The sequence below is a fragment of the Cryptomeria japonica genome, chromosome 6, assembly GCF_030272615.1.
Source record: "Cryptomeria japonica chromosome 6, Sugi_1.0, whole genome shotgun sequence".
NCBI classification, from domain to species: Eukaryota; Viridiplantae; Streptophyta; class Pinopsida; order Cupressales; family Cupressaceae; genus Cryptomeria; species Cryptomeria japonica.
In genome coordinates this window covers 71,388,844-71,415,791 of record NC_081410.1, presented here as the reverse complement: position 1 = coordinate 71,415,791, position 26,948 = coordinate 71,388,844, and the positions used below count along the sequence as shown (strand labels likewise).

General features: G+C 38.6%; 1 protein-coding gene across 1 annotated transcript in view; it reads left to right on the top strand.

Annotated features, from left to right (window-relative positions):
• LOC131064203 (serine hydroxymethyltransferase, mitochondrial) overlaps nt 1-26,948 on the top strand; it is a 109,854-nt gene that overhangs the window by 19,343 nt on the left and 63,563 nt on the right. The window contains exon 6 of the mRNA XM_057998258.2: nt 26,179-26,303. Within this exon, the coding sequence (XP_057854241.1) occupies nt 26,179-26,303 (125 nt within the window). The remainder of the gene's footprint in view (nt 1-26,178; nt 26,304-26,948) is intronic.

Below are 26,948 nucleotides of genomic sequence, written 5' to 3'. Positions count from 1 at the left end.
TGAACCATCTGGACTCTCAAAACCATCAAACCTGTATAACCGAGAATCAGGATCAACACTGCTAGTAGCCACAACCAAATCAAGATCATGGAGATCTCTAATAACCACATCATGTGGTGAGAACTCAATTGTTTTACCAGAGCCAGAATGACAAATCTGATAAACAGAGAGGAGGTTTGTCGAAATGTTAGGAACCAGAAGAACATCTTGAATACAACCACCTGTCAATGGAATAGTACTTGAACCTGAAACTGAAAGTTGTGCTGAGTCACCAACTGCAATCTGTAAAGTATCATTGTGAGCAAGTGAGGTAACAAGCTGCTGAGAGTGTGTCATGTGGTGAGAAGCCCTTGAATCAATAATCCAAGTGGATGCAAAAGTAATAGCTCGTGCAGAAAGAGCATGTCCTTTCCCTGTAGAAGAGGAAGAGGGAGGCCGAGGAGAAGAAATATGATGCTGCTGCATGGCTTCCTCCAAAGCCTCTAATCGTTTCCAACACTGGGAAATTGGATGTCCTTCCTTGCCACAAAAACTGCAAAGTTCATCTGATTTCTTCTTAGTCTTGGAGGAAGACTCACTAGACTTAGAAGATTTCTCCTGTTTGGGATAGGACTTCGGTTTATAATCAGACTTAGGTGGTGGCTTGGAGGAACTCTCACTGCCAGTTGAATCCTTCTTAGGCTTTGGTTTTGCTTCTTGTTCTCTTTAGATGTCTGTGCAACCAATGCTTTGTTCTTTGATCCCGTGAGAGTGTCCAACTGAGATAGGTGAGCCTGCTCACGAGTCAAGCGATCACATAACACATCAAATGTAGGCATGGTGAAGTGTGCACCTAGGGCATCCATAGTAGAATAAAATGTAGAAGCAAATATCTGATAGGGACCTCGAAGCTTAGAGAGAATCAGGTAGATGCACTCTGTGTCTGTCTTATTTTTACCACAACTGTGAAGGATAGACTTGGTGGTTTTAAACTTGCTCAGAAAGTCCTCAATGTGAGGAAAGGACTCAGGTAACAAGGAAGAGAGCTTTGCCTCAATCTGTAATGCTCTAAACTCATTGATGGTACCAAAGAGAGTATCAAATTTGGACCACATAGCTTGAGGAGTGAGCAAACCATCAAGGTGAAAAAGCAAGTTGTCTGAAACATGTAAGGAGATGACACCCATAGCCTCATCCATCTTATTCCCGTGCTGAAGAATCTCAAAAGGACGTTGCAACTGAGGCTGATCCACATCCAAACAAGACCACAACCCTCGTGATCTGAGAAGCCTCGTCATACGAGCTTTCCAGAGGTGATAGTTCTGGGATGTAAGAAGCTCAACTGAAGAATCTGCCATGTGTACCTGTACCTGGACCTACTCTTGATTTTTTTTTTAATTAAGTGATCTTTTAGACTAGACAGAGGATGCAGAAGGGGTTTTGTTTTGAGTTTTGAGGTGTTCTGATTTTTTGAAGTAAATTACAAAAAGTAGAAAATAACACCCCCCCACAAGATGTAAAACCAAACTCCAATACAATCTGAGAGCCAGAAAAGAAGGCAAGAGCAAAAAAAATGCGTCAGACAATATCTTGTGTACCTGGTAAGATTTTTGGAAAAATGAACCCCAAATCTGAATAGGGCTCTCCAAGACCTTTCCGACGTCTATTCGTTTGCCGAAAATGGAGTCCATTTGCCCAAGTTATGGCTCTTGGAGTTTAGAAAAGAGCTTTGACTTTGACGGAAAAAAACAAGTATGAAATGAAAAACTCTTCAAATCTCACCTCCAAATTTGAATAGAGCTTGAAAAGGGCTTTCCGACGCCTATTCGTTTTCGAAAATCCAACTTCGTTTGCCCAAGTCATTACAAAAAAACCATCTGCCTGTCAAAAAGCCTTCAAAGAAAAAAAACCTCCCTGCTGGTGGCAGGGAGGTGGTGATTTGGCTGAGCGGCGGCGGAGTGGAGGCTGGGCGGCGGCCTGGGGCAGGCGGAGTCTGGGCGGCGACCTGGCGGTGGACGAGCAGCGGGCGGTTTGGTAACCGCTGGGCGGTGACAGCTTGGGAAACCGGCAGTAACCGCCAATGTTGGCCCTGACAATTAATTGACCGCCAACGGTCGACGTTCACACTGTTGGCCTGGGCAAGCTGTGAAACTGCCCAAAATTATTTTTTTGATTTTTTTTCTTGAAATGCGTGCCCAATAAGGGCAAAATAAAACAAAATTTGCCGGAGCCAAAGTTGTCCAAATTGGGCAAATTTTATATGAAAATGGGGGTTTTTGGGTTTTTTGAGCTCAACGGTGAGGTTCATTTGAGCCCAAAATGCCTAGAAACAAGGAAGCACCTCAGATCCAAATAATAATTCTGAAAAAACTTGAAACCCTGGCCTCCAAAAAATTCTTCTGAAAAATCAAGAACAAGTAGTGTTAATTTTTGTAACATCGTTCATGCTATTTCATGCTTCCGATATATATTAATCCGATTACATATACTAATATGTTAACTTGTAGTATATACGTTAACAAATGATAAATAAAATCAAAGTTAACTTATCGCATTTGACCAACGGTTACACCGTTCATGGTATCGAGTGGTAAATGTAAGGAAAGCCATGCGCAGAAAACGCTCTCCTATCGTCAATTCTAAGAGGATTAGCAAGCAAGGAAGTATTTCAATTTCAGTTTGTAGTACATTAAAATAAACACAGACAAAAGATTAAGATGAACCAGACAGAATAGCACCAAAGAAAGACACCAGATATACGTGGGAAAACCCTTACGGGTAAAAAACCCACCACCAAAGAGAGATCACTTTATTTAGTAAACAACACGATTACAATAAAGTTATCAGATCCTCTTTTCCGGACTCTGATCTCAGAACTCTGTTCTCACCACATGCAGACACATCGACTTGGCTACTTATAAAACCATCACCTCCACACAGCCTTCATGCGCACCCTTCTTCGCTTTGCTCATCGATTACATCTCTAGCAACCGCCATCTGTCCAACCAAACATTCCTCTGTCAGTTTGTATAACGGCCTTGGAACGCAACCGTCGAGTAACAGCCTGTCCATTCATGAACTCGTGGAAAACATATTATCCCACATTCATCCGGAAGTCGGGTCGGTTTGTATTCAAATACACCGACATAAACATTCCAAGTGTCCACCTACTAGTCTTTTGGACTTCGGTCCGGATGACCATCCGCAGTCAGATACTTCCCCATCGGCCATCGGAACTAGCACTGAAAAGTTACCCCGATATCCGATCAGCAGTAAATGACTTCATTGGACTTCGGCATAACTTTCATCTAGTCAACCCGATCGCCGAAGGCGACCTCATCGGGTATTGGTGTAGCAAACAACCAGTTCTCTCGATCTTTGATGATACCCCAATCACCGAAGGCAATTCCATCGGGTCATCGGGAAGACAACCAAACACCTATCCTGATCATCCGATCTTCCTTGATCTCTTTCTGCGCTCCGCCATGTGGCATCCCCTGATTGGCTCCAGGGTCCCTGCCCTGCCACCTTAGCACGACCTCACTAATCACCCAGAATGAAGCTCTTCTTTGTCGCTGGGTCCCACCATGGTCGCCAAGTCGCGTGGAATAAACTTCGTGCATCTCGCCATAGCGGTATAGCGACAATCGTCCGATCATCCCGGACTTGCTCACTTGTTAACTTGCCTGAGCTTCTCTCTTGTTGGGTCCCACCATTTGGTCGCCAAGCCGCGATGGATAACCTTCGTGCATCTCGCCATGGTGGTATAGCGACAATCGTTCGATCGTCCCGGACTTGCTCACCTGTTAACCGATCACAGGAAGAAGGTTCCATCGGCCATTGACATAACTACGAACAAGCAATGCCGATCCCCCAAAAACCAGTAGACGACTTCATCAAAGCGGTTCCAGACAGATCGGCCCTATCGGCCATCGGCAACAGTATTGCAAAGTTACGCCGATCACCTAAAGCAGCTTCATCGGGTCATCGACACATACCCAGAACTGTTTCCCCGATGAGCGATGCACTCTAAGTCAGAAGAAGTCGAACTCATCGAACATCGGCGTAGCTTCCAACTTGTTCCACCGATAGCCGATGACAATCCGATCGCTATTCAAGTTCAAGTTCTAAACTCTAATTCCCACAAGAAAGGAAAGAAGAATAACTTTAAGAGAAAGAGGGACAACAACTCAAATGGGAAGAGGTCTTCAAAGAAGAAGAGAGACATTTCTGAAGTACAATGTTTCAGATGTGACCAATATGGGCACTATGCAATGAAGTGCCCCGACAAGATCAATCAACAAGCTTCAATGGCAGAAATTAAGAAAGGGAGTAATTCCGAGAAGCTAGTCTTCTACTCAGCCCTCTCTAGTCAAGTCACCTCCAGTTTCAACACATGGGTGATTGACAGCAGAGCATCTCGACACATCACTGGATTTCGTGAGCACCTAGATACACTTGTGGAAAATTCAAATGAAGAAGTGACAATTGGTGATGACTCAAATTATCCAGTTATGGGAATAGGAACCTGCAAATACAACCTAACAGGGATATCCCTACAACTGACTGGAGTTCTATTTGTACCTGGTATAAAGAGAAACCTTGTCTCAGTTTCTGCACTTGAAGATAAGGGTTACAGATTAACCTTTATGGAAGGAAAGGTACTTGCTTGGCCAAAGAACTCCACCATCAAGAAAGCCCACACCATTGGAGTAAGACAAGGGAGCCTCTATAGACTTTGCACCACTCCACCTCTAGCCTTGATTCATGAGACTCTAGATTCAAATGAACTTTGGCACAGAAGATTAGGGCACCTTCATTTCCATGCCCTACCTAAGATAGAGAAGATGGTGATCGGCTTACCCAAGCTAAGTCAAAACTCTGAAGGAGCCTGCAAAGGGTGTGCCTTGGGAAAGAATACTAAAGGGTCTTTTAATTCTAGCAACAGTAAATCCAAAAATGTATTAGAATTAGTTCATTTTGATTTATGTGGACCCTCAATAGGGGGATTTTTATATTATGTAATATTTGTAGATGATTATTCTAGGAAGACCTGGATATATTTTCTGAGGTACAAAGAGTTTGAAGAAATCCTTTCTAAATTTAAAGAATTCAAAGCTCTTGTAGAAAATATGACAGGTAAGAAAATCATAACCTTAAGAACAGACAATGGGGGGGAATACACTTCTGATATGTTTAAAGATTATTGTATAAATGCTGGGATTAAGAGGGAGTTAATTGTACCTTATAACCCACAACAAAATGGGGTAGTTGAAAGAAAGAACAGGACTATAGTAGAAGTTGCTAGGGCTATGTTGTTTGACCAAAATATAGAAACCTCATTTTGGGCTGAAGCATCTAGGACAGCTATGTACATTCAAAATAGATGTCCTCATTCTCTTCTTGACAATAAAACCCTTGAAGAAGCCTTTACTGGCAACAAACCTGACATAAGTCATTTCCGGATCTTTGGGTGTCCAGTCTATATTCATGTCCCCAAAGAAAAGAGGTCAAAGTTAGAACCTTCTAGAAAGAAAGGAGTATTTGTTGGGTTTAGTGAAACCTCTAAAGCCTACAGAATATACATACCTGGTCAAAGACAAATTGAACTAAGCAGAGATGTCATCTTTGAGGAAAACATAGCATTCAGGGGGTCCAAAAGCTCTAATGAATTAGAACACCAAGATCCTCCTACAAGCTTGGATGAGGATTCCACCCTTGAGATTCAGAGGGAGACCCCTAAAGATACTGAGCATGAAGTTCAAGGCTTACCTTTAGAAGAACATTATCCCGAAACTAGGAAGAGACCACTTTGGGCTAAAAAGATGCTTCAAGAAGCTGAAAATTATGCTGCTCCAAAGGGGACCTTTAGAGAAAGTAAGAGACCTAACCTATTTTCCAGTTATACTGCCTTGATGAGTGAGATCATTGATGCAAAACTTTCCTGTGTTGGAGATGCGCTCAAGCATCAAGTTTGGAAAGATGCTATGTCAGAAGAGTATCAGTCAATTCTGAAAAATGATGTCTGGGATATTGTGCCTAGGCCTAAAGGAAAATCTGTGGTATCTTCTAAATGGCTCTTCAAAATCAAACATGCAGCAGATGGCAACATTAAGAAGCACAAAGCAAGGTTTGTTGCCAGAGGTTTCTCATAGAAAGAAGGTATTGACTATGAAAAGACATTTGCTCTTGTTGCCAGATACACTTCTGTTCGAGCAGTTTTGGCTATTGCAGGATCTAAAGGATGGAAAGTCCTTCAAATGGATGTCAAGACTGCTTTTCTTAATGGTAAGATTGAAGAAGTTTATTTGGAGCAACCTGAAGGTTTTGTGATTCATAAGGCTGAATCACATGTCTGCAGATTAAAGAAAGCTCTTTATGGATTGAAACAGGCCCCCAAAGCATGGTATGAAAGAATTGATCACTATCTCTTGGAATTAGGGTTTTCCAAGAATGAAGCATAACCAAATCTCTACTACAAGGTAATCAATGGTGAATTATTAATTCTTATTATTTATGTTGATGATCTACTAATCACAGGAGAGGATAATTGTATTTCTCGATGTAAGAAAGAATTAGCCTCTGAGTTTGATATGAAAGATTTAGGAATTCTTCACTACTTCCTTGGATTGGAAGTTTGGCAGCAGGCAGATGGTATAATCCTCAATCAAGGAAAATACACCATTGATATACTCAAGAGATTTAAAATGTTGGATTGTAGATCCATGACCACACCTATGGAGACAAATCTGCACAAGCTAAAGGAAACAACTGCAGAATCAGAGTTTGCAGATCCTACACTCTACAGACAGATTATTGGATCTCTGATGTATTTGGTAAACACAAGACTTGATATATGTTATGCTGTTAATGCACTAAGTCAGTTCATGTGTGAACCAAGGGAAATACATCTTGTTGCTGCAAAACATATTCTGAGATATCTTCGAGGAACTATTGGTTTTGGTTTGAAATATAAACATGTAGAACTTGACCTACATGGATTCACTGATTCTGATTGGGCTGGAAGCATAGTTGACAAGAAAAGCACATCAGGATGTTGCTTCAGTTTATGATCAGGAATGATCTCATGGATATGTAGAAAACAATCTTCAGTTGTTCAGAGTTCTACAGAAGTTGAATACATTGCAGTCTCCATGGGAGCAAGAGAAGCTGTATGGCTTCGGAAATTGCTTGTAGGGCTGTTTGGTCAGCCCGTAAATCCTACTGTCATCTACTGTGACAATCAGAGTTGCATCAAGCTTTCAATGAATCCAGTATTTCATGACAGGTCTAAACACATTGAGATTCCTTATCACTATGTTCGAGATATGGTGGAAAAGAATGTGATCCGACTGAATTATATTAGTACAGGTGATCAGATTGCAGACATTCTTACCAAACCTCTCTCCAGGATCAAGATTGAACACTTTAGAGATAAACTTGGTATGGTTGAAAATGTTATTTAATTTTGAGAGTCTCATTTATTTTGATATACTATTTTATTTAAAGATGTTTAGTGTGTAAACTCTTTTATTTGTCATGTGTGTGACTCCATGACTGCATGGGCCTTCTGTGAACATTATTGAAGGGTGACAACTTTTCAATAATGAACACTTGTTTCAAATTGATATTGTAAGGTGACGATTTTACAATTATCAATTTAACTATCTTGATGGATATCATGTGACTTGATATCTGTGGACATGTCATGATAGTATATATATCTCTGAGACATTATGGTAGATATCTGTTGGTTGATATCATTATTTAACCATAATTATGATAGAGATTTTCATGGTGAATATTATGAACATAATATTCGTGGACATGCCATGAAATCATTATCAGTATGGTAGGCATCATGTGACTTGATGCCAGTGCACATACCTTACTTGATAACTATGAGTTATGGTGAGTATCATGAGACTTGATATTCATTGTTGATCCATATCTCTGAATATCACTATGGTGTGATATCTCTTCTCTTCACAATCAATGGATGAATTGTGATGTTTTCTCTAACATGAAATGTGTCCTCCCTAGTTAAGAGGGAGTGTTAATTTTTGTAACATCGGTCGTGCTATTTCATGCTTCCGATATATATTAATTTGATTACATATACTAATATGTTAACTTGTAATATATACGTTAACAAATGATAAATAAAACCAAAGTTAACTTATCGCACTTGACCAACGGGTTCATGGTATCGGGTGGTAAAGCGATTCTCAAACAAGTCACACTCCTTCCGATTGGGTAAGTAAAGAATGATTAGTTTATGTGCTGTGGTGAGAGGTACGTAGGGAAGAGATATGTCTTCCCACGTGGGAAGACATATCTCTTCACTACGTAACCCCTCATCCACTTATATAACATGCTTACATTGAGGAGGATGCATACACCAAAATTGATAAGTGTGGTGCATCTTTAAAATCACACTATAGCAGATAAAAATACAACTTTCAGATCATATCTCCATCTCTTCTATTTTTGATCACAGAATTTTGAAAGAACTTAACAAGTAACAACAGATGTAAGCTTTGATACCATGAAGAAGTTGAGAAAATACAACTTCAGAGATCCCAAGAGCACTTGGAAGCAAAATACCTGTCATAAGAGAAGATTGGAGACAAAAACACAGTAATGGCTCTGAAAAAAAAGATTATCATTCAGAGAGGGAATAGAATTAAAAAGTACAATACAATCCTTATAAAAGGAGAATATGCAACCCTAAAGATGTGCAACCCTAAAGAAACCCTAAAGGGATAAAGTGTATTTAATAATTAGAATAATTATTAAATGCCTAAGTTTAGCTTAAGCGTAGAGTATAATATACTAATAATTAAATAAATAATTATTAACTAATACAAGATAACTCTAACAAAAAGTTTGTTATTTCGTCCATTTTCGGGGGTTTCATCATTCCCCACACTTCACTTGTTCAAACCCACGAGCTCAACGATCTAACAAAGTCAGAAATCCCGCGAGCTCAATGGCCGAGCAGGGGCTTGTACCTTGGTGGCTGCCTTACCAATGGAGTGTTTCTACCACAACACTAAATGTTCGAAGACATATAATATATATATATAGATATGGATACATGATTTATAATTTATAATTGATATAGTTAATTTTTGCTCAAACAAAGACATACAATTCATTATGTGAGCAATATATCCAATTCATTAGGTAATAAATGAGCTTCCAACACACAATCATTAAAATTTGTCTCTACCTAAAATAGTAGTTGCAAGTTAGTTATTGAAAACTAGTGGCTTGCTAATCTTTTACTTAAGCTAAATAGATGATTTTTGTTGAATTCTACCCCATATAAAAGACTTACCAATTGCCATTAGGGAATATGAAGCATTGCAATGTGGAATATGATTTGATAAGCTTTCTCAAATATTGACGTAGCCCTAGAAAACTCCTTGCCTCAATCACAATGAAAGTCTTGGATCACTTCAAAATGTCTTCCTCTTTTACTAAATTCCTAACAATAGTTGGATCTCTGTCTGATAAATTTTGTTCTTAGCTACTTCATAGACTCAGCTAATCTTTGATCTCAGACTTAGACAACTACTTGGTGTATTTGGTGACTGCCCTTTAAAAAAGTTAAATGAATATTTGCCTATGTAATCAGCAATATCAATATAAACAACAAAAATCTATTCTCTACAATTCATGGGTTAAACTCTATTTTATTTACTCTCTATATCTCTATGCTATGGAAATGGCCTTAAGTTAAAAAAAAAAGTAGTTTGTGTCTATTTTTTTACAATTTTTTATGATTTTTTAAAATCCATTTTTTCAAAAAATCTTATTCTTTTTGTTTGCCGATTTATACCCCAAACAATTTTTGTTGCTATGAAATAAAACATTGCAATTGTGGAATATGATTTGATAAGCTTTCTAAAATATTGAATTAAACCTACAAAACTCCTTGCTTCAATCACAATGAAATTCTTGGATCACTTCAAAATTGCTTCCGCTTTTACTATTTGTCTATTAACTTTTGATCTCAGTTGCTTTATAGACTTAGTTAATATTTGATCTCAGACTTAGACAACTATTTGGTGTATTTGGTGACTGCCCTCTTAAAAAGTTAACTGAATATTTACCTATGTAATCAGCAATATGAATGTAAACAACAAAAAAATATTTTCTACAATTCATGGGTTAAACTCTATTTTATTTTCTCTTTATATCTCTATGCTATGGAAATGCCCTTAAGTTATTTAAAAAAATAGTTTTTGTCTTCTTTTCTACAATTTTTTATATTTTTTTATATCTGATTTTCTCCCCATTTTTTCAAAAAATCTTATACTTTTGGTTTGCTGATTTTTTCCCCAAACGATTTTTGCTACTATGGTTTAAACTATAAGCGAATTTGGTTTTATCTTTATGGTTATGATTGCAAAGATGAACTTTTTTTTCTTTTATCGCACTTTTCTATGCATTATAAATCATTTTCCAATTCACATGCTTGAAAATGTAGTTGCCATGTGTTAATCCACCATTTATAATCATTCTAAGAGATTCTAAGTGGGTATTCCCTTTGTCACAAAATTGTCTAAGCATGTCCATTGTCATCCTTTATGTGCTTATCAATGTGTTGGATGTGGTAAAATCTCAAAAGGTCTAAGTGTGGGGGGTGTATTGTTCAATTCTTAAATTTGTGCAAAGTTGTTGGACTTTCAGGGCTTCCCTTACTAGAACATCATTTGCCTGTCACCCTCAATCTTTGAAGCCCAAATAGTTTACCTTAACTTCCTTCTTGTGCCAAATTTTTGGAGTTTTCCTTCCCTAGGTACCATTTTCATGATCACCCCAATCTTTGAAGTTTTGACCCCTTGCATTATTTCTTTGTTGTGTTGGACTTTTGACCTTACCCTTACCTTGCTACTTGGTATGCCTTCCTCTTGATCCTTGATTCTTTGCAATTTGTACTTGAGTTGCTTTACGCATTGGAATTTTGGACATTTGCTGGCCAATTTATCGTTTCCACGTTCCCCCCAAACCTTGATCCTTGATACTTTTACTAACTATTTTATTGGGATCAAAGGTTTGGATCTATCCTTAATTGGGTAGATGCCAACTAGGAATCTTGCCGAAATTAATGGTTTTGGTTTGATTTTCAATCTTTGACCAGCGAAGTATTTTTTTTGGTTTTTGAGGTTTTTCAGTTTTGCTTTTTGGTTTGCCAATGAGGAATGAAAATATAATGCAATACATGAAAGAGTAATTGACCGAAATGAAAACTCAGAATTCTGATTTTATTACCAGCATTTTACAAATTCAAAGAAATAACTATTTATGACATCCAAAGCCAAAATTGGCCTACCAGGTATCCCATGCTAGCTTGGATGAGCTTATTTTATTGTTGGAAGTGATGCACTGAGCAATACTGGAGCCTCCAAGTGCTATCTATTGCTCCAAAGTTATTTATTGGCTTCACTAATAATTATCTAAAACAAATGAATGAATAAATGGCAGATTTGATGCAAATTCTCCAAGGTTGCCAGGCAAGGTCTCTAGAATTGATCAATTTTCTCCAATGAAATGCTGATGTAGGTCACACGTTGCAATTTCCTTGAAATAACTGATGATCTGCTGTTATTAATGTCTGACAATAATTTCAGACTTTATTTCCACCACTAAAACCCCTCTAATTATTTATTTAGCCTCCCCAGGCATGAATGGGAGGTACGGCCCTGCTATAGATGGTACGGCCTGCTAAAATCGGTATCCAATTTGCTGGTAAAGGCCTCTGAACTGCCCAGATCTGCTGTGCATACACTGATTGCTGTATCAGTCAGCAAACTTCAAGATTTTGGCCCTCAATGGCCTGAATGAAGATACTTTTGTGTGCCTATGTGTTGCATGTGGCTGGGGTTACGTCCAATCACCCTAGAGCTGAGTGTTTTCGTCCCCAATCTCACAAACAATCGCTGCTCTGCTGATTGCAGGTTGCTTCCAAGAAGATTTGATGAAAAAAAAAAATAATAATCATGCAAAATGATCTCCAAATGCCTTTTTAAAAAGGCTCCAAACCCTAGGCGTCACTTTTAGGGTTTCCATATTTTCAATTTATTATTTTTAATAAAACACAAGTCTTCCTAAAAAATCGACCCCTTAGGCATTATATTTTATTATTATAATGTTGTCCCCTTTTTATTACAACATTTTATGCTCATATGCCTAGGAAAAGGACCACAAATTATTATAACTTATTTTATTATAAAGTGACTTATGATATCACTTTGTTATTAATTTATTTAATTCCAAACTTAGGAATCATAAAATCCAAATCTAGGCTCCAAACTGAATTCCGTCTGAACCATTGTGATCTCCGATGCTGCCTGAGTCGTGTAGGCTAACTGGCAGTTCCTCCTAAAAAATAGGAACTCGCCCTAAAAAATAGGAACCTCACTCCAAACTCCAGAAATTGCTCAAGAGGCTCCTGCTTTGCTCTTTGGGCCCCCGAGTGATCATCTAGTGAACTGCGAGTTCTCCCTAAAAAATAGGAGATTTCCCTAAAAAGTAGGAATTGTCGTGTAAACGCTCAAAATGGTTCACTGATTCCCTGCAAAGCTATATGCCCCTCAGATTGAGTCCCCTAACCATCTGGTTGACCTACGGAAACTTGAGTGATAGGTCAACCCTTTGCTCATCTCGTCACCTAGAAAGGGGACATAACATCCCAACTCTTGAAACATTTTGCTAAGTTGTTTTATCAGAGTTGAGTGTTTGGCCATCTCTTTCCCCAAGTATCCACTTTCAGTATTTTCAATCCTTGAACCTTGAAACTCCAAAACTTTTGCCATTAATGCCCAAGTTTGATTCCTTTCCTTGTTCCCTTCAGTTTCACAAGAAAAAATGGCTAAGGAAGGAAGACGAGTTTCCAAATTAAAATGTTAGACTTTCGGACTTGTTCTTATTCAGGTCCCTTTTCCTTGGTATCCCCAATCCTCGACTTCGAACGTTTTCCTATGTAAAATTTTTTTGAGTCAGAGATGCAAGTGTACTCTTGATATGGTACCATGTATGGGGTATCTTTGAACTCTAATCCCTAACACTTTGCACTACGTTACCATATTGGGATTGTGAGTTTGGATTTGTTCTTGTTTGCATGCCTTATGGATGGTTTTGTTTATAATTTTTATTCTTGGCATACCTACTAAGTTGCACTTGTTCCTTTGACTTTATCTAATTTTTCGGCCTGCCCATACTTGAGTATCAATTCCTTCATTCCCTTGAACTTCGATCCTTGATTCAATCTACTATGTTTTCTATTAGGATTGACAATTCAAACTTTCCCTTGAGTACTTTATAATGATCTTTCCCGATTGTTGACTCCCAACCCAATATTTTTCACTAAGTTACTTTATTGAAGTTGGACTTTTAGCCTTACCTCTACCCAAATACTTGTTGTTTATCATCCTTGAAGCCTAAACTTCATTGTTTCCCTCGTATATCTTTTTGGAGTCAAACTTTTGCTCATCCCCTTACTTGAGTACTTCCTCCTTGGCATCAACCACACCCAATAGCTTTCTCCATGTATCTTATCAAAGTTAGAGGTGTGGGCATCCTTTTAACATCTCGAAAACATGATTATCAACAAATTGAAAATCATTTCTGACCTCAAACTCAAACCGATCTTCCCGTTGATCCAAAATGTACAAGCAACCTTTGATTTCTTTAGAAGATGTTCTAAATCAAAATCTTTTTAAAGGCAATCAAGCTCTGCAATTACTTGCTTGATTTCTTCAGCTCTTTCCTCATTCTCTTGCGTCCTAAATTGTTTTGCAACATCAAGCTGATTTTTCACTTCTAAAAGTGTCATTTGGACACTTTCTAGCGAATGCTTTGTTGATTTTGTTAGGAAATTTAAGTCAGTGCTCCATGAATGTGGATAAATAATAATTATGTGAATAATTATTACTCTATAAATGTTAGTATATAAAAATATTATCGTTATATTAACAATAATATATATTATGGTTTGAGTTGTTTTAACAACTCATATGGTGTGAGTTGTGTATTGTTACGTAAGTAACAATCACAACTAAATAGGGAGGTTGTTCCCTATAAAATAGGATTAGTAAATCCTTTATATATGTAATATGTCTTGAATGAAAAGATGAAGCATTATTATTCCATGCATAAACTATTTGGCTTTTCTGAGTTTCTACATAATTTCCTTTATGGTATCAGAGCCGGGTTGATTAGAGGGATTATAGATCACTAATGCTTAGGTGATAAAAAATGGAGAGGAGATTATTATAAAAGTACATAGATGTAAAAATAATATCCAGATCTATCGAGCTTCATTTATATTTTGATTTGGATCAACACATTACTATCTGTTAGCCTGTGTTTCTGTGTTTGGCACTTGACTTCAGACCTGCGATCTGTGGCAGGCGTGGCATTGATATTATTGGTACCCTCATTTATTGTTCAATGAGACCGGATTTTTGTTGGCTCTAGAAGATTGGTATCTTCTTTTGTCATATCTCCCTCTTGGATTGCAGTTTGTGCTTGCTGATTTGTGGAGCGGTGTATAAGTATTTGCTAGCTATATTGAAAGCCCAATGGTTTTTTCATACATCCTGAGGTGCTATCGTACATTGCTCTATAAGGATCGAGCTAATTATTTTATCAGTGGCTCTTCTTGAGGGGATCGGGCTCTTTTATCGTTCACATTGATAGTCTTGGTGTTGTGTGGTTTATGACTAAGGTTATGGCATTAAGGCTTGGATCAGTGAGGCCATAATTACATGTGATCAAATCTGTGTGATGTGGCGAAGCTCTTCCTTGTTTATTGTTATGAGCAGTGCATTAACTCTGATCTAGGTTCAGTGTGTTGAAGGGACCGGTGCTTCTTGCTATTGGTTGTAACATTGATAAATACATATCTTCTTCCTCTGTGATTAGTGCATAAAGGCTGCAAATGACCTTAAAGCCAAGGATGAAATAGGTATCACGACTTTTTTTGTGTGTAGAAGTCGACCCTCCAAATCGATGTATTCATAATGGTGTCAATGTCTCTTCAACCAATCACAGTGCTGGAAGCCAAGAAATCACGTCTTTAGTCGGTTGCCAATATCACGATCTCTTCAATGAGATATAGACAGACCGCCAATGTCATACTCTACCAATGAGGGTGCGTATTTATGTTAAGTTTTGTTACTACTATGTGTGAAGATCCTTAGATATTTTTGAGTCTAAGTAAGCTACATCTATAAGTCAAAGTTTAGTAGTATCATTTTGTTTAGAGTAGAGTATTTTTAATAAGTCAATAATTCTTGTGTCATTAAGAGTATGGTTTCAAAACGCAAAAAGTGTAAAAAATCATCAAAATAAGCATTGCTTTTATTGTAATTGGATGCACTATCGCTTGTACGCGACGTCCATATTAAGGGGGGCGTCATAAAATTAAGCCAAATTTGCTAAGTCTGTAGCAAATTAACTGGAGTTTGGAGGACATTCAACAACCTCTCGTCAGTCACCAACGACGGGGCCGTGCATTAGGCATGGTGACATTTTTTTCAGTTGTGGTGTGAATAAGTGGAAATTTCACATCGTGGGGGGGAACATAACATCAATGTTCCATTTCCATTTTGAGCTAAATCGGCTAAAGTCAGGGGCAACTTCTAGTGGCAGTGGCAGTTTCCTATGCTTTTCGAGATTAGGTGGCAGTGGTCGACAACAATGACAGCAATTGAGAACAACATTTGGTTCTCATAGATGTAATGTGAAATCGTTCCATGTTTTGTTTTTGGTTGCACTTCCTATAATTTCCCCTGATGTTGGAGAAATATAAGCACCAATGTACGTCAGTTCATGGATCTTGAAAGGGTTTGTGGGAGGATCCAGAAAACTACAAGAGGTGGATAGATGGTGAAGGTTTTTGTTCACGTCAAGGTTAGTGGTAAGCCTGTTTAAAACCATGGGAGGAGAGAGCCTTTCTTTGGATCAAGGTCATGAGTCAGTTGGACATGCCACAAGGGTGAGCATACTGCAGAGGAGTGTGTAATGTTATTCTACCAAGTTCGCACTAAGGGGGGGAATGTTAGGAAATTTAAGTTAGTGCTCCATGAATGTGTGTAAATAATAATTATGTGAATAATTATTATTATATAAATGTTAGTGTATAAAAATATTATTGTTATATTAACAATAATATATATTATGGTTTGAGTTGTTTTAACAATTCATATGGTGTGAGTTGTGTATTGTTACGTAAGTGTTGTGACCTTTTTCACACATTGCCCCATTGCAAATGGGGACCCTCTCTTTTCTTGCTTTCTAGGGTTTTTGTTAGTATCCCATGACCTTTCGCTTCAGTTTTACCAAGCCTTGCTCAGTTTTGAACATTTCAAGTCCTAAGATTGGAAGTTAGTTTTTGCAAACCAAGTGATTCTAGAGTCAGGACACCTTCAAAGCGCTTAGAGAGGCCAAAGGACGAAGATCACAATCGATTTGGACGAATTTGAACAACTTTCTATTTTTAGAAAGTTTGCGTTTTTGCTTTTTTCCTATTTTTTAGGAAGTTTTGTTTTTGGCATTTCTAGCCCAATCCCCGATATGGCTATTTTTAGAAAGTTTGCTTTTTGGCTTTTTCAGAATGGGTACTTAGGGTTTGCATTGCTGCAACTGACCTGCCTTGACCAAGATCCAAAAATTCCAAGTTCTGACCTAAAAAGCCAAATCCCTGCATTTTAGGGGGCGTGATGCCTCAGATGATCCACCTAGGCATGGATTTCAAATTTCAAGTTAATTCGGTTAAATTTGATTAAGCTATGAAATTTTGAAATTTTTCTAAGAATTCTTCTAAGTTTGGCTAACAAGGGTTTTTGCAGGTTCAAACTCCGCCATGATGCAGGAGGCCATGAAGAGAAGACCCTCCAAAAGTCCGCCATGTGTTGAAGACCCTTCAAAGTCCGCCTTGAGCCTTGTATAAATGATGCCATGTGTGTGGGAAGCCATGAAGAGAGGCACCTAGACTCCGCCATGTGTGTGTGTGAGGTCATGTGGGAACACCTCCAAACTCCGCCATACCCTGAAGGAGGACCCTCTAAGTCCGCCCTAGGCCATGTGAAAGAGTCATCAATAAACTTCGCCCTATCCTACCGCCATGAAGGCCAACACTCCAAAGTCCGCCATGAAGGAGGACCCTCTAAACTCCACCCTAGGATAGAAGGTCACCAAGAGAGCGCTCCAAAGTCCGCCATTGTCTTGGAGAAGCCTTGGGAGTGGTCTTCAAACTCCGCCATAGCCACGTGGAAGACCTTCTAAACTCCGCCCAAGGTCTTCAAATGTTGAAGAGGTGTCTTAGAAGTCCGCCATAGGGGTATAGCCTAAAGTCCGCCCAAGCATGTCAAGTGGTGGGAGCCTTGTCTAAAGTCCACCCTAGGGGATGTGTTCCAAAGTCCGCCCTATGCCTTAACTAAAACTTCGCCTTGATTGAGCTTTGCTCAAAGTCTGCCATAGAGGTATCCAAACTCCGCCATGTATAGGTCAGGTTGGGAGGCCCATGGGGTAAGGTCTTAGAAGTCCGCCATGAAGAAGGTTAGCTAGAAGTCCGCCCAATGTTGAGGACCCCTCAAACTCCGCCATGCTTGAAGAGTTATCATCAAAGTCCGCTCAAGGTAGATAGAAGCCAAGTCTAAACTCCGCCCTCCAAGCATATTGGAGCCCTCAAAGTCCGCCTTGGTGGAGGTGACACCAAATTCCGCCATGTCTTGGGGAGATGCCACCAAACTCCGCCATGGGGCTCGTTCAAAACTCCGCCTATGGTGGAAGTAGCACAAAAGTCTGCCTAGGCCATGTGGAGACCTTCTCAAACTCCGCCATGCCTTGGGAAGGTAAGGAAAGTTCGCCAAAGTTTGAGGAAGAAGGTAAGCCTCCAAAAGTCCACTTACACATGAAAAATCAAACAAAATCAACATGATGTCACAAAACTCCTCCAAGATTTCGAACTCAAAGACCAAAATGGAAAGTTTTTAAAAGAAGAATATTGGAAGATTGGTAAGGATTTCGCACCCAAATCCAAAATGGAAAGTTTTCGGAAGAGAATATTGGAAGATTAATAAATATTTAAACTTATAAACCAAATTGGAAACTTTGGAAGATATTTTCTTCAAACTTGGAAACATGACAACACTTTCCTAAAGAGTGAAGATGGAATTAGAAGTATGAGTTGGAAGATTTTAAGGGTTTCCAATTGAAGAGCTAATTTTATTTACAAATACTTCATTACAAACTTCATTTTTACACCAACAAGTTCGAAGTTACTAAGAAGAGCTTAGTAAATTATTTCAGTTCGAAGATCTGGAGAAAATTTTTGACATTGCTGGAAGTTGGATAACCTTTTTGACAAAAAGTTTCACAGATTTTTGGAGGAAGACAACTAGTACGAGGAAGAATTATTTAACCTTTTCTGAATTTTCGGAGTTTTCTTGAGAGAATTCTAGCCCTACTTCTACCCATTCGAAGGTGAAACTAAATTCATGATGCAGATTTATGGATTTTTTCTGAATATTTTCAAGAATTTGAGAAATGATTTTTTTCGAAATTTTGGGAAAGAAAATCATTTTTTTGGTTAAGTATAAAAAGTTTTTCAAAGTTTTTGACGCTCAGTGTTGGTTGACGATCACGATCATCCTTGAGATTGAAAGGTTTTTCAAATGAAATCTCAAGTTTTCATGACTAAGTATAAGTTGAAATTCTCCGACACTTAGCCATTTCGCAGCCCCTTTTTTTTTCGAAATTTTGCAAATTATTTTCTAACTTAAAATTTCATTGTTTGTCTGCAGGTCCTAGACACTATGAAATTCCAAGTGGATAAAGATGCTCCTCCGGAGTCGAGGATGACTGCAAAATGGAAGAACGTCAGCGACACCAACCTCAGACATCAATCTGAGGGAATTCAAGAAGCGATGTTTGGTCTGGACAACCTTGTGCCTACCACCATTGCGCGAAAGATGATGAAGAGTGGCATCGTGCATGCTGCTGGCTTCCTCCCAACCATGCAATGCAATGAACTAGTAGTTGAGTGTGCCAAACATTACAACCCCATCAGTAAGGACATTGTTGCACCTGATGGAAGGATATTGGCGAACATCAGTGACGAGGCCATCAGAGAGGCCTTCAGGATCCCAGAGTATCACAACACAATGTATATGACAAAGGACGAAGTTGACGGTTTGTATCAGGACCATCCGGAGGAATATGATGCCATAGTTAACCATTTCTGGCTAGCAAGCCAAGGAAGGGCGCCTCCAAACTTCAGAGGAAGAGCCTAGTGTGAGCATACTTCAAGGAAGAAATTGGAGACATGATCGTCTTGCTCAATAGAATAATGGGAAGCCCTTAGGGAGCTCCATTCGAACCCTAGATGTATGATTTAATCAATGAAATAATCAATGGAGTACAAATGATACACTGGGCCAGGATGATCAGCGACAACCTAGACAGCCAGCTGAGGAACCTAGAGAGAAATAGGACTTTCTTCATGAGTTCTTACTTGTTCTATTCCTTGGCTAGGACCTACAGGTACAAAGGTCTCACTTGTAGAGGAGAAGTAGGGAACAAGGAGAACCAGTTTCCAGTGTATGATTGCTATCCCCAGCTTCACATGGAAGAGAATTCCATTTCAAAAGAGTGAATGATACTTTCCTTATGCACATCACTTGGACATTGCAAGGCGGGCTGCACCAGAGACTCTCTCAAGAGTCTACGGACTTCATCAGTCGGTTCGGATATTGGTACATCCAATATCCAAAGTTCACTTACCTCCGAATCCAGGGATTCTCCGGACCTCCATACAAGCTTCCAACTTACCCTACCGAGTGGTGTTGCTCGAGGTTGTAAGACAATTGGAGGAGTATATAGTGCTTCAAAGAGATAAGCAGAAGAAGGCAGGAACGTCCTCAATTACAATTGGCAATGGGCTGGAAACATGTCCATCATCACAAGCTGCTGCGACCGTTGAGAAGGAGCTAGCCTGGTATCCCTTCTATCAATACAAGGCAAGAAGGAATTTTGATCCATTCCACAGGATAAAGAAGGTCGAAGGAACAACGTTTGAGCATAGACCAGACCTAGAAGATTACTGGGCTAATGCAGCCGATAGCTTCGAGATCAGGAAGAGATTCTGGTCGAGAATTCCTTTGAGCATGGTGAGAGCAACAGAGGTATTCAACGTTACCGATCAAGTGGAGGAAAGCCTATAGCTTCAGCAGCCAGGCTTTGAAAAGATGAAAAATGAAGGAGAAGTCAGATCTAGCAGACCTCATGAGGTCGGTAGTTGAGTATTCGAGGTGGTGGACGTCTAAAAAGACAAGGCAGTTAAAGGCCAAAGGTGTGACCTTGACCTATGAATTGATGGGAGTAGATGATGCTCTGTCCATCAATCCTTGTACCTTTGCCGGTGATGCCCAAAATCCAGAAAGTGTTGGGTCTCGGAAGAGGAAGGAGTTCGTTGGAAGCTCCACAAAGGTCGCAGGGAAAAGGGTTGTAGGTGAAAGAAGGGAGTCCGGCGAAGGCCGCTCCATCCTGAGTGCCGCTTCCATTGTGCCCGATCGTAATGCAATTGGGGAGCAAGAGATGAACATCTGCATGATTGATGATGAAGTCAGAGTGCCTTTTCATCCTGTTAGGGAAGTAGGGGAAGAGGTTGTCCAAAGTCTAGATAGAGAGCAAGCTGAAGCGCCCACAGTCTTCTTGGATGGCATACTAGCAAACCCAGGAGAGGCAGATGATGAGTTTGACCGGAATACTGTAGAGCAATCTACCATTCCGGATTGGCTGAGGGAAAGAATAAAGGCCAAGGTCCCCAAGGAAGCTTGTTCCGAAGAGGTCACTGCAGCGTTTCTGGAGAGGGTGAATGAGCCCACTATAACTAAACCACCCAAGCCTGCCAAAAAGTTTTCCCTAATTCAGAGAGACAACGCAGGTTTCAGGACAGTCCAAATAGCGATGCCCAAAGAAGGAAAGACTAGGGACAATGTTGCCGCGGATGACTACAAGATCACTACCATAGAGTTGGGCAAGCCCACCCAGGACCAAGAGGTCCAGTATTTCGACGACTCTTGCAACGCTCTGAAGACAAGTCTAGCCCATGAAAAGGAAAAGAGGAAGAAGGTTGAAGAAGAAAACCAGCAGTGGAGAAAGTACGTTCTCCATCTTACCAAACCACTCAATCATGAGATCCTGGTTACTCCGCCACAACCTCTTCAGCAGGGATCGATGAAAGATTATGATGATATGAAGAGCTTGTACACTCAAGCAAAGTAGTGGATTTTAGACGCTTCGGCGCGTGCTAACATACTGGTAGAGAATTTAGTATCGGCACATGACTCAGCCTCTTCATTGATCAATCGTATCCAGGATCTAGCCACCAATTGGGAGGATGTGGATGAAATTTAGAATGAAATACTCCCACACCTGAAGGTTATCTGAGGCTTGTCGAAGAGAAGCCTAGTGGATGCAGATATCATACAGGTCGGAGACAGGTTTGACTTCAGCACATGGTACTATGCCTTGGTCACTCGGATTGAAGTTCTGAAGAAATTCGAGACCAAGTGCTTTGAGACAGAGGAAAGTGTTAGAGAGATCTTGGGCAAGGTATTCCATGTGGCATCCGAGATCTGGAAGAAGGATAGCATAAGGGAGAAACATCTGTAGGCAGAAAACTTGAGAGCTAGGATCCAGTCTAGTTTCTTCAAGAATTCAGGGATGATTGATAAAGGCGATCTCTCGAAAATTGCAAATTTTCTCTTCATCGATGAAAATTTCCTTGCCCAAGCGGTTGAGTGGGAGAGCATTCTCACCACCTGTACCGACGATGTGGACATCATTGACTTCCAGATTGGCAGTTTGCCAAGTGTCACCATGGAGGAGGTCAAGCTCATTGTGTCTAGATACGTCGAATCTCTGAAAGAGGAAAGTGGACACTCACCTCAGTGAGATTAGCAGTTGCGCCATGTGTCACCCTCTTATTCATTTGAGCTAATAGTATTTTGGGAAACCCTAATTAGGGTTTATAACTTTCAGTCTCGGCCCTTGATCACTGTTTGATCTCAGCCATTCATTTATTTTGAAAAACTATTTAAGGTTGCCTCCTCTCATTTGGAGAGTGTGAGGTTTTTGATGTATTGTTGCTTAAGGTCATTTCCAGATGATATATTGCATGTGTGCTTGCTTTGTAATCCCTATTGTTTGAATGATTTGCATGGTTTCAATTTCCTCAACACCTAGTTAAAATTAATATAGATTTGCTTTCATTGTTGTTAATTTGAATGAAGGATTTGATAAGTGTCAATTGATGGTGTATCTCCGCTCATACTTTTGGTAAATGGATGATTTCCATTTTACCGTGCAAAGTTAGTCTGAGCCCATCCTCTGTGCATCTCAACATCTCGATCATAAGCACAACCCATTGAAGATTGTACCGGCTTTGTGTAGTTGTCCCTAGTGTGACGAAGCAAGGTTTGGTTTCTCAAGAGCACCCAGTTGATACCGTCTCTGGAGTTCGTAGGAGTAGGTTAGCCTTCTTAACCCAATCTCTTTTCCCTTTTTTTGAAAGTCTAAATCTCAGAAAATCCCCCCAAAAAGAAGAGCCTAAAATTGCTAAATCCATCTAAGTCTAGATAGTTGTTAAACATAAGTCCCCCTTGAGATTTTCAGCATACACTACCCAAGAAGCTATTCCACTAAAGTCGCTTGTTCACACATATAGACCTTGGAATCAGTAGTGATTTTTTAGGAGAGGATAGAATGCCTTCGGGTATCCTATTCTAATGTTTGGTAGATGATAAAACAGACACCAACAGTAAGTAACAATCACAACTAAATAGTGAGGTTGTTCCCTATAAAATAGGATTAGTAAATACTATATATATGTAATATGTCTTGAACGAAAAGATGAAGCATTATTATTCCATGCATAAACTATTTGGCTTTTCTGAGTTTCTACATAATTTCCTTTAGATTTAAGGTCAAATTTGAGCTCATCAACTTCTTTCTCTTGTCCTTTAAATGCATCAAGTGTCTCTTCTGCAAACTTGAGGGTATGATCCTTGTCTAAAAGCAAATGTAGGAAGTTTGATTTTGTTGTTTCCCAAGCATCTTTGGCTGTTTGTGAATCTGCAAAAGTGGAGCCTCCCTCCATGCCTTTCTGTCTCTTCTCAACTTAGGCCTTCCAAATGAGGTCTTTAATAAACTTATGTGTGCCATCAACTCTTGTCAAAACTTGTATCACTTTCTCTTATGTGAACAAGACTGATTCTTCAATTCTTGCAACTCCCTAGGCCTTTTTTTTTTTTAAATCAGCAAGGCAACTTTGTTCTTCACATAATATGGGCTTATTTCCCTCTTCTTCAATTTTTGAATAAGATTCACTATCTTCTAGATCATCTTGGAGCTTCCTCTCATTGGATTTTATTTGGAAATCAATCTTGAACACTTTCCGCATGGGAAATTCCCACTTCAACTCTGAATTGTCATTACAAAAATGATGTATGGGCTCATCACTACTCGTTTTGAATTTTTCAGTCAGTTCAACTTCGTCATTAACAGCAGCAACACCTTCAATGGATTCATTATGAGACTTCACACCATATGCCTGTAGAGATGTGACATAATTTCTGCAATGAACTTCTCATCCTCTTCCTCATGCCCCATCATCAAATATGGTTTCAACTTTTCTTTACATTGGCAAACAACCATTTTAGCCAACACATTTGCAATCGATAAAGAGTTTTGGTCATCCTTCCTCACTTTAGACCATAGTTTGCAAACTTTGCGAGTACTCTCTGTTTTTTATGCTGGGTAAGTTTTCACAAGTTTAACTCTTGCTTTTTTATAGATGCAAAAAAACATGGGTAATAATGTCAACACAGATAAAATGCTGGTTAAAGTACATTTTTCACATGTTTTTGCTATAAAATCATACATTTTCTCTTTTGAGATGTCTATTTTTTATTTTAATAAATTTTGTAGCTGAATTTTACAAAAAAAATATGTTTCTTTAAGAGATTTTTATTTTTAGTACTTTCTAAGTTGCTGAGGTTTGCCAAGTTGAAAATTTTGGGCTTGCCGAGTATTCTCCGTGTTCAAGTCTGCAAAGTATGCTTTAGACAATAGAATTGATAAGAGCGGATGGGGAGCATCATCACTCTCATAAAATGATTTTCTGCATGGCTGTTATAATTTTCTCAGCATGAACATTTCTTACAATAACAAAGAAACAATTGAACATTTAGAGTTTTAAATTATCACAATCAAGATCAAGCATCAACACACAAGCTCTAATCTTAGCAATAAATTCTAAAATTCTTATTCTCTTGGAAAAAGAAGGATGTCTAGTATCATCCAAATCATGAAAACTTACTCCAATCATCTGAAATACTTCCTTCATTATGTCATCCTCACATCGAACTTCAGGAGCTGTGATTCTTGTAAATTCACTAATGCAGGAAATAATTGCAACTCTTACTTCTTAATCTGGGTGTTTCATAAGCTTAGGCTTAACCAATGAATTCACAGCCGGAGCCACAACAAGTTTCATCTCCATACAATCTAGCTTATCTATCATCAAGAAACCACTCTCCGTAATATCTAGAATACAAAGTATTTTATCGTTTCATAGAGGCAGGTGGTCAAGTATTTTTTCCCCACTAAAAACTAAATTGCTTGACAAAATACCTTAATGAAATGTGATTTCATTGACTGTAATTGGTACCAGAGATTCACAAAAATCTGTGGGGATTTCTCAACGAATGTAACTGACAAGTGGAAAGTGTAACTCAGCAATCTTTGCAAACAACCTCCTAGCATGTGCTAAAATGGAAGCATCAGAACAAGGTATAGAGATCCAACAGAAAAAAGGTTGAAAGCACGTTTATATCATATGAAGAATTTGTAATTGTCCTTCTAGACTTTATGATTAATTAACTACCCAGGCTTCTTGTCCTTTCGAATTCTACTCATTCAAGCCTAATATTTCTGAGCTTCCATCAACAGAAGCAGAACTATGCCAAGAATTAGAATAATCAGCTGTTATTACTGGTAAGGCCATAATTGGAATGTTGAAAATTTAAGATTTCTCATTTTCTCATAAACTGTGGTCCATTAGTAGGGTACCTGATATTCCCTCAAATTGTTTGATATTTGTGATCTTTTTTGATGATTAAATGGGGGTTGAATGGCAGGCAATGATAATAAGAGAATAGATAAATCAAGTGTCACACCATTGAGGTGGTGCAGATCAAATTACATGAACTGAATACTTTTGAACAATACTAGTAATATTGTTCTTGAAGTGTTTCATCAAAACTCTAAACATGATATCAGCTTTGCAAACATTAACCCAGGAATACAAAATTCCAGAAATAGAGGAGACAGATATCTTACGCATTGCACAAATGTATCAGAAGTCCAACAATGTCATCCAAACTACATAACAGCATTGCAGCAGCATTTCAAACAAATTATTGATATGGCAGCTATCCAAATCGTAATGCCATCCTCAATTTAGCTCATCAAATAAAGCAGGTCAAATGCATTTCATCTCCAGGCCATTATGATAAAAAAACATTTTATCCAGATCTCCATAAGGACTTGACATAAACTTGTAGTGGTTCTGATTGTTTGACAACTGTGTTGGCGAATAGATAAACAGCTTTATTAGCTTTGCCCTTTTTAATAGAATTTATACTAAACATTGAAGTGTCCTGTATTTCAATTTCTTTAGTTTGAAAATAGAAGAGTTTCATGAGACCCTTCAAGAGGGCTCTATCTCTGCAATATTGTTTGTGGTTTTTCCATGATTTTCAGAAATGCATATTTCTGACGACAGTGATAATTTCTAAGAATTTGCCCTCCCCTAGCAAGATGGGATCGCCCTTAACCATTCCATCAAAATTTGGTATGAACTAATTGCTTCTTGAAGGGTTCTATTTCACTTGTGAATCTATGATTTATCTATCCTCATTGGGCTAAACTCCTTATCGGCGAATATTTATGAAAATTTTAATATTTTGTAACTAGCACATTTCTTATGTATTTATCATGTTTTTTCACTAACATATTTTTTTCTTTACTCGGTGTAAAACAAATTGATTATATTGTATTTATATGGCCTTATTAGAAGCATGCGTTGACTTAACATGTTTTTAATCTCTCTTGCAGTTAATGTGCAACCATTATCAGGCTCTCCAGCTAACTTTCAAGCTTACACTGCTTTATTGAAGCCACATGAACGAATCATGGCACTTGATCTTCCACATGGAGGCCATTTGTCTCATGGTTACCAGGTACATACAAAATTATTCTCTGAAGATAGTACTTGCTCATTTATGATTTAATTGTTGTCATAACTGTGTTGTAAGGAGAAGATGGGGGAAAATGGGCATATGTTGGCTGTGTGTGCATGATAATTTATTAAATGAGGAATCAAGTGACATTGGTTGTAATTTACATTGTGTGTTAGTAGCATTAGACTTGAAAGACCTGCAATTAACCTTGAGTAATCATGGCTCACCACATTTCCATGCTATTTCCTAAGTTTTCTTGAGCTATTCAAAAAGTGATTTTGATTTTTTTTATGTCTATAAACATACATAATATCTCCTATGGCTCTATAACACTTACAAGAATACAAAGCAATGGCAGATTTAACATTTTTTGTGTGGGGTTAGGGTATTTTAAATTTTCTTCAAGTTATACTTTGAATAAATCTTTTTTAGGCATGAAATTTTAAACCACAGTGAGGGTTTTTCTTTTAATTTATACCCTAATGAGGGTTTAAGCAAAGACAAGGCTATAGCTAAAATAGTAGGTCATTCTTTATAATAGAATGAATCACTGTTTTAGGGCCAGCTGCATGATTTTTATATAAACCCTCTTGGGTGAAAGTAAAATAGATTTTTTAAAAGCTTTATGCAAGTTTTATAATCAGC